The sequence below is a fragment of the Rosa chinensis genome, chromosome 3, assembly GCF_002994745.2.
Source record: "Rosa chinensis cultivar Old Blush chromosome 3, RchiOBHm-V2, whole genome shotgun sequence".
Classification (NCBI taxonomy): domain Eukaryota; kingdom Viridiplantae; phylum Streptophyta; class Magnoliopsida; order Rosales; family Rosaceae; genus Rosa; species Rosa chinensis.
In genome coordinates, this window is record NC_037090.1 from 38,929,159 (window position 1) to 38,938,277 (window position 9,119).

A 9,119-nucleotide genomic window follows, 5' to 3' on the forward strand; every position below is an offset into this window, starting at 1 on the left:
AAGAAGAAAAGAAAGAGAAGAAAAGAATAAAGAAAACATCCCTTAGAAAAATACCGCAATTTTCTTCCTTCATTCATTGGGTTGCCTCCCAAGAAGCGCTTGGTTTAACGTCCTCAGCCTGACAGCCGGGCCAATTCTTTAAGAGTAATCAGGAGGTTTTGGTCTTGGTTCCATGAGATGCTTGACCTTTTTCAAAGATGCTAGGTGATCCCTTGTAAGCAACTTGTGCTCCTTGGTAACAATGGAAAGATAGGATTTCAACTTTCTCGTTTTCTTTCTCTTCTTCCATTGTCTCGTTCTCTTCTTATGTCCCACAAGCATGGCCAAAAGAATCTTCTTATCAGAATTGGGATATTCACCTATCACCATCTCCACATGATCAACAAACTCAAGAGTTTCTTGTATGGAGTGAACAAATGTAAAGCTCGAATGTGGCAAGTAATGGTCAGGTGGTCGGGCATGTGATAGAATTAGAAGCCCGTCTATAGGAGATTTGCTGGACTCCTCTTCTAAGCAATCCTCCATGTCATCCTTGCATTCTTGATCTTTATGAGCTATGATGATTGCTTTCGGCACTTGGTACTCATTCGCATGAAGTTGAACCTTGCTTTCTTTAATGTAAAATTCCTCGTCTGTCAAGGACTCTTCAATATCACTATCTTCATATGCTTCAAGCTCGGTTGTATAGTGTAACACATAATCCTCACATGTCCCAGCCTCAAGTTTCTTTTCATAGGGCTCATCCAAATCTGTATCCTCATCCTCATCCAAAATTGACTCATGGAATACATTATGAGGCTGAGGTAAGGCTGTGACTTCAAGGGACTTCCCTAAAGTTGTAGTAGGTGTAGGAGGGCACTCCATAAGTACCTTGGCCTCCAAAGGCTCATTAGCTTCTGCCCAATCTTCTTCCTCACTGGTCAATACCTCATGATATGACTCTTGAACCCAAGATTGTGTTTCCCGCTCCTCTGTTTCTTGGTTCAAAGAATTAATAATTTGTTGGATATGTCGCTCAATATTCTCCACAGCTTTGTCCATATTCCTTGATGATTCTTCCGCACTTTTCGCAACTTTTTGTACAATTGCCTCAAGGGAGGGCTTCATTAGATCAACCAAGAGGACTAGTGCTTGCTCTTGGTATGACGGCCACATGAATGAATCAATATCATGATGATAAGGATTATACATAGGGACTTGATAAGGCTGCCATGAGTTGAACGCTTCCGGATTCCATGAAGAGTTAGCATTAGTCCAACCATTGTTGTAAATGCTTGAGTTGGGATCCTCCCACATTATAGTAGCATGCTCGAAATAACCTTGGTATTGCAGTCCGAAAACAAAACAAAACAAAAACTAAGTTAGTATATTACAAAATTGAAAAACACAAAAACAAAACAGATTAGCAATTAAGGAAAACAATCCCCGGCAACGGCGCCAAAAATTGGTACATCTAAAAGATGCACAACTTAAACCTTGCACTCAAATATCATCGTTGGTAATATAGTGATCAAGCAAGGGTCATTACCCGCTGAAGATTGTTCCTAAACTGCTAATCAAATGTCACAAGCTACTCTAAACTATGCTACTGAACAGTTAACAAAAATAAATTAATTAACTAACCTATACTCGATGGAATTTTCTGAAAATTTTACATGACACTAAAAACACATTGAATAACACATATACAAAATTTCAAAACAATCGTAGTTGATTTGGTATATTAAATAATTCACGTAAAACTGAACACAGAAAGATAACAAAGCAGAAACAGATTTTATAACTTTAAACTATTGATAGAAACAAAGCTAAGGACTCATTCTCCACCACCAAACACACTCAATCATATCAAAGCTCAGTTATGGAATCCTAAATCTCAATTGAATTTACCCGAAGTTAACTCACAAGCTCGAATTAACCCATTACCCTTTCTTAGTTCCTCGTTAAGTGAATACAAGCTCACCACTTAATCTATTTCCGATTATGCAACCTAGACACAAGCTCGCTAAGTTTAACATATCAAAATCATTAAGCACTAAAAGGGTTTGGATAAATCTAGGGTCACAAGTACGTTGGTAGTCTTGCTAAACCTAGGGTTTGAGTCACATGTAATTCAAGAAGACATTTTGCTACTCAATTGGAATCAACACACGACATATACGAATCTAGTGTTACTCCTAGCATTAGAACCCTAACCTCTTCATTTAGTTGCGCACCTAAACAAACAAGTAAAGATTCATCTTGTAGACACAGTGAAACATAAACACTCAATTGATAATATAGAAAACCAAAAACTGAATTGTCATCAATATGAATTGAACATGTTTGGGGCTTTGAAATTGCCCCTAGCTACAAAAGTATTTAGCTAGACATAGTCATGAATTCGCTGAATGCATACATCAAGAGAATTGAAAAGAAAAATAGAGATGAAAGAAGGAGATGAGATCACGGCTAGATGATGGCAGAAGATGTCGTTCTCTCCTTTCTCTTGTGCGGCCGAACCTCTACTCAACTGAACGTCTCCCTTCTTTATTGCTTAGGTCAGCAAATTTTCACTTCTTTTCCTTTTAGGATTCAAGTAGCTTCTCCTCTAAGATTTCTAATAATTTTCACCCATAAAAATATGTCATATATCTCTAATAAACAGAGATATTCAGTTAATAGTCGTCGGTGGGCTTCTAAAAGGAATTCGGGCCTCAAATCATGGATTTCCGTCAAAGTGTCAGATTCCCGGACTGCTCGACCTTGCTGTACTAAATCGGCCATAACTTCTTGTAGAAAAATGATATGAATTAACCGTTAAAAGTTCTGGAAACTAGACATCGAAGGCTTTCCAAGAATATAAAGTTCAGTATCTAGTTAGTTCTGAGCTGCTCTCAGTTTCATGTCGAAGTTGACTGATCTGCACAGGCAGATTTACTGATTTAGCTTCCTTTCTTCTACTTTGCTCCATAACACCTACAAAACATAAAAATAGAGTAAATGACTCAAATAGATAGAAAACTAGCTGAGAAAACATGAAGAAATCAACACAAAATCATGTACATTTATGAGCTTATCAGAAATACCTAGGTATCCCAACTCTAGTAGGCCGGTCCAAGACAGATACATTTGCCTATATTAAAGACAACTTGTCAAAGAAACTGACAGGATGGCTGTCTAAATTATTAAGCAGCGCTGGTAGAGAGATCTTAATCAAGGTAGTAGCTCAGGCTATGCCTCTATATACGATGAATTGTTATCTGCTACCTCAGTCTCTTATTCAGGAACTTCACCAATTATGTGCTCAGTTTTGGTGGGGTAGTACGGAGGAGAAGCGGTCTATGCATTGGCGTGCTTGGGATGCTTTATGTAAACCTAAGAGCATGGGAGGTATGGGCTTTCGACATTTATTTGCTTTTAATTTTGCCATGTTAGCAAAGCAAGGGTGGAGGTTAATCCAAAACGCGGATTCTTTAATTGGCCAGCTTTTAAAAGCTTTGTATTTTCCCCATTGTAATTTTTGGGAAGCAACTTTGGGGGTGCAACCCTCTTATGCTTGGAGGAGTATCGTGCAAGGTAGAGATATTCTACGGGAAGGTATCCGAAGACATATTGGCAATGGGACAATCACTAATATTTGGGCAGATCCCTGGCTAATGGGGGAGGACTTGAGTTTGTATAGGTCCGATCGAGCTACTGTGGTTGCGGATCTGCTTCTTGCTCCAGGTGTGTGGGACACTACTCTTTTATCTCATTTATTCCCTACACATATTGTTCAGAAGATACAGGCACTCCCACTTAGCCCTCAGAACCATGCAGACAGATGGATTTGGGATGCTGACAGAAAAGGCAGATTTACAGTGAAGTCTGCTTATCATATTGCTAGGTGCAGGATTCTTGAAGAGGAGCCTTCTAATCCTAACCCTAGTGCAGTTCTTTGGAAACAATTATGGAATGCCCCCGTGCCAGGTAATGTGAAGGTTTGTGCTTGGAAGGTGGCCTTTAATATTCTTCCTACATGAAGCAGGCTTAGTGAAAGAGGTATTGATATTGATACCCAATGTCCGTTTTGTGATGAAGAAGTTGAGTCCCCAATTCATGTCCTACTTGATTGTCCCTATGCAGTTAGTATGCTCCAGGTAGCTCATATTCCTAATCTCCCAGGTGCCTCTTGTGTTGCGGATTGGTTGGTATCCATTTACTCACAGGCCCCTGCAGTTTTTGCTCCTTCATTGATGACCATCTGGGCTACTTGGCGTAACAGAAATTCCCGGATTTGGGATGAGGAGTGCAAGTTGGCTATTGATATTGTGCCAATAACATTGGGTTGGTGGGAGGATTATAAGGCTGCTCGCACTCCCTCACCTTCTGTTCATAGATCAGGGTCTTTAACCCAATGGAAAAAGCCTCCTATTGGTTTTATTAAATTGAACGTTGATGCTGCCTTTTGTTTGGATTCGGGTATCACAGGATTGGGAGGTGTTTTCAGGGACCATGAAGGAGTTGTGTTGGGGGGCTTTTGACACACAGTAATGGTGTCTAGTTCTGCCCGCCATGCGGAGTTGTTGGCTTTGCTTCTAGGAGTGCAGTTGGCTATTGATCAGCATTTAACACCAGTGATAGTGGAAACAGATTGTATGGATTTGGTTCAAGCTATTTCTGGCTCTTCCCTTGATCAATTGGAGTTGGGGTTCTTAATTGATGACTTGCGAAACTTGTTGCATGCTGCTTTAGATGCTAAAGTAGTTTTTGGTAATAGGTAGGTTAATCTAGTAGCGCATACTTTGGCGCAGGAGGTCAAAGCTGGTCAATTTGGTATTGATTTCTTTACCAACATCCCTCCAAGTGTGGAGGTTCTAATTTTCTCTGATTGTAATGACGTTTCATCAATGAATTAGTCTTCCATTTCCCTCAAAAAAAAAATACACCTCCCTTCTTTTTTTAATTTATTTAATGACCACATTAACCTTCAATTGAAAAAAAAAAAAAAAAATGAAAGACTCCGTCGAGATTGGAGGACGACAACAACATCGCAGTCCCTGAGACGTAGTATAGATGTTGATGGGCAACTATGGTTAATAAGTTTATAAAGCCTATATGGTATAATTGGTATTGGCACTTCTATATTGATTTGTATCATTACATCTCCATATAATTAGATAAGTATGATTAGCTGTGGCTTCCATGCATGGTGTTTGACGAGACAAGACGAGAGAAGGACGCGAGGTTAACCATGTGAAGGAGTGTGGCAGTGGAAGGCTGCGAGCGTTGTCGATGGGAGGTAGGTGGTGAACTGGTGAATGATTTGAAACAATTGTTATAATTAATTCTTTTAATAAAATGAAGAGGGTATATAAGGAAGCTTAAAGAAAAAGTTGGACAACAAATTGAAGGGGTGTGTATTAAAAAATTATGGTTGCGTATATATAATGGGGAGTGAAATTTGCACTCCCCTTTTTGTAAACCACACACTCTTTGCTGTTTATTCCAAAAATACCCCTTGTTAGTCCTTCATCTCTATTTTTATCGTTTCTTTTCTTTGGTACCCTGTTTCTGGTTTTGTTGAGTGGAATGTGAAGGCTCCATTAGAGGGCATATATGAAGATTATGAAGGTGAAGAAGATGAAGTGGATCTGAATGAGAATGATTTCAATATGGCGGATCCGGAGCTTTAGCACTAGCACTGACCACTTTCCTCGATCTTCTCCTTGAATCCTCAATGCTATCATCACCTTCCTCATCACTGGCCACTTTCCTCTTATTCCTCCCAAAGCTCCTCAACTTGCTCTTCTTCTCCCTCACTTTCTACACACTCTACCTCCTAAACATGCCTTATCCATCTTCCAAAACTCGCAACTCGTGTCGATCACAGTCACTTCGTTTTTTGAACACCCTTTCAGGTTTCTCTCCCCTTTGTCTGCCAACTCTTCCACCTCATTCAATTCCTTGTTGTTGTCCAAATTCAAGGAAGGGATCGTGGTAAGGTCATGCACGTCATTTCTGGTGCTCCTCCATCTCTTGTCTTTACTATTGGAGTGGGTGGTGTAGGTGACACAAACTCAGGGGTCGGTTTGTTTTATGAGGACTCTTTTGTTGGAAAGTTCGGAGCTTTCTTCGAAGCCATCGATAAAGAACAACTCGGAGATGGCGGCATTCATTAGGCCCAGCTCCTTTTCCGTCGTCTCGGGTCGGATTGGAAGATTCGGGTCGATTTGAGACTGATCAAATTGACTCAGTTGACTAGGCATTGGGACTCGGGTTTGTCGAGGAGGAGTTGGGGTTTCGGCTAAGGAAGGGGTCGAGTTCAAGGTTGTCGCCGGCTGGGAAGCCCTTGTTGGACTGGAGGCGGTCTAGCAAGTTAGGACCAGACTTGGTAGCGCGAACCAGAGCATTGTCGAGCTAGATGGATCTGATTGGTTGGCTGGACAGAGTTTTGATTTAGGATTGAACAAGTGATGATCGGGGTCAGAGATCTCTCCGTGGCCTTGTTTGGTTTTCTCGACTTCTAGGAAGACATAGAGAAGCTCTGATTGTTTTGTGAAACTCATTTAGTGAAGATGAAAATATAAGACAGTAAGGGTAATTTGGAAAATTTAATGCACAAAAGAGAAAAAGGGTGTGTGGTTTATAAAAAAGAGAGTGCAAATTTCACTCCCCTTCAAATATTGCAATAAATTACAAAAACCAATACTTTTCCATACATGAGCAAATGCGGGTCCAAAAATCATAGCAAGCACACTTTGAGATGCCCTGAAAAAACGGACACACTGTGATGCCCACAACATAAAATGGAATTAGAGATAATAGCATTCAGTCTACCCTCCAAAACCCTCTCGTATGGTCCCCACTGAACATACAGGACAAGAGACAAGATTCAATTACGTCCTCGTTCTCGTCGCTGTCAGGATAATGAAACTCTATGCGAAAAAATATTATAATCGAGTATGTTATAATCGCTCTCTGTTCACTATATTTTTGTTGCCGGAATTGAAATTTCCAGCTCGAGATCCTTGCTCAACTGATGAAGGCACAGAATCTCTAGAATTAACTCCACGGATATTCGCCATTGATGTCATAAATGTGCCATTCATAGACAACTTTTTGGGCATTACTTTGTTCACATTTCTGGCAGGCTGTCCCAACTTGTTTGGTTTTGCAAGTGAAGAAATGGGTGGTTTTCCATTAGCATTCCCTCGAGCCATATTACTTTTAGTTTGTAAAGCTTTTAGTTTCCCACGCTCTTTTTCTTCAGAATCACTCTGACTGTCATCGTCTGAGAAGCTTATCACAAGATTATTGTTGGGCCCCGAGTGGGCACGTGGAGGACGCCATCCAGGTGTTGGTACTCTGTTCGCATCATTGCTCTTCTGGGAAGTAGGTTGCTTGGAGGTTTGGCACTGAATATCAGTAGAGCTTGCAGGAGATACAGCCTTCCCTGTGAGATAAACATAAGTCCATCAGACAAATCTAGTACACGATGCTGAATCATGAGGGACCATGAAATTTAATGCGACAAAAGAAAGTCACCAATAAGTGCACTAGTCTGCTACATACATGATTTGTTGACATCTGCACATTTTCATTTCACCCACATGCCTAAGACCAACTTAAAATTTGTCAAAAAAATTTATTTTGGGAACCATCAGCCTCAGATGTATTGCCAATTTGGCAGGAGTGGGAGCTCGACAAGATGATATATATGAAATATTCCATCTTAATGTTTCAAACAAAACAAAATAGAAATCTTTCCCTGTGATGAAAAGCAAGACTTACCCACTTGATTCCCATGGGTGAATTTGTTCACCAGCATGGGCCCTGTAGTACCAGTGGAACGTGCAACCGAGAGAACAGGATTTTCCTGTGGATATTGGATAAAGAGTACCCATTAAAGACAATTATGTATCTTCCTTAACTGACTATAATCACAACACACAATCATTAGCAAAATAGAAACGGTGGAAAGGCATTATCAGGTAAGAACCGTTTTAATACAGAAGCTCGGAAGCAGAGTCAATCAGGTGAAGAACCTTATGATCTTACCAACCAATACCTCTATATTATCACTCATTCCAACATAACTTCTAACCATAACCCCTCATTGAATCCAGAACTTTCCGGTAGCGTAACGGAGAAATTAAAACTCAAAACAGTGCAAACCCCAATTTCATGTACACAGAGACTAATTTCAACACTCTTACTCAATCTAATCCTATAAGTTACCCAAGCTAAAGTAAACTCCAATATCCAGGAACTGAAACAATCTAACATCAAAAATCCGATTCTAATTTCCAGAATTTCCCCAAATCTATACACAATACTCATGCACTGAAACAACAAGCTCAAACAGATAATAATCAAGAACCAAAAATCAACACACAAGTTGCAGATGGGGCTAGGGTTTGGGGAGAGTAATAATCTTACGTCATTATCATCCGAAGAGAGCTCGCCTTCTTCTCTGGATTTGGGAGGGAGCTCCGAGTTAGGGCTTTTGTCCGCCGCGGACTCGACTTGCATAGGCGCTGCGCCGTCGGGCTCCATTTCAGGCGGCGATTACGGGTATGTCAAGGTTTGGGTGACTGTGAGATTTGGAGAGTAAGAGAGGGAAGACCTTTATTGCTGTGAGATGTGAATTGCGAACCGATCAAGGGGATCCAGAAAAGCTACGGTCCGGAATTGGGCCAGCACACCCTTTAAAATATATGATATTTTCAATAATTAAAAGAAATTATAAATGTGAGAAATAATATGGAGGTATTTTTTCTTTTTCTCTTTTTGTTGTTTCCCTCTCGACTCTAATTTCATTTTTCTGTTAGATTCATCTAATCTCTTATTCCCGTTAACTTTTTTTTTTTTTTTTTTTTTTTCTGTAAAGTGGGCCGGTGCGGCTGGCCTAAAGTTTTGATTAATGAAACCATAGACTACAAGGGGAGGACATAGAGCCTAAACCCCATATTACAAAATGTAAGGTATTCTAACATGCACTAATTGGTAAATAGTGCACATTTGACAACTCTATTTGCTTTGACAAATATGTGCATAACGGAAAGATAACTCTACAAAGGAGAAGCACCATAACAAATAGCACAGTTTTCCTACTATGTTGCCGCACGGAATCTAATCCGGCGACACTCTGCTAC

At 40.2% G+C, this 9,119-nt stretch overlaps 2 protein-coding genes across 2 annotated transcripts; one reads left to right on the forward strand and one right to left on the reverse strand.

The window, feature by feature from the left end:
- The first annotated feature begins 3,638 nt into the window (after positions 1-3,638).
- Positions 3,639-4,505, forward strand: LOC112194559. The gene is made up of 2 exons (XM_024334783.1): positions 3,639-3,962; positions 4,122-4,505. The coding sequence occupies exons 1-2, from the start codon at positions 3,639-3,641 to the stop codon at positions 4,503-4,505; spliced, it is 708 nt and encodes a 235-aa protein (XP_024190551.1).
- A 2,098-nt stretch (positions 4,506-6,603) lies between these two features.
- LOC112193069 lies at positions 6,604-8,656 on the reverse strand. Its single transcript, XM_024333094.2, has 3 exons — positions 8,404-8,656; positions 7,756-7,840; positions 6,604-7,417 (listed from the first exon to the last, which is right to left on the reverse strand). The coding sequence occupies exons 1-3, from the start codon at positions 8,518-8,520 to the stop codon at positions 6,930-6,932; spliced, it is 690 nt and encodes a 229-aa protein (XP_024188862.1). The 5' UTR covers positions 8,521-8,656; the 3' UTR covers positions 6,604-6,929.
- Positions 8,657-9,119: the final 463 nt, after the last annotated feature.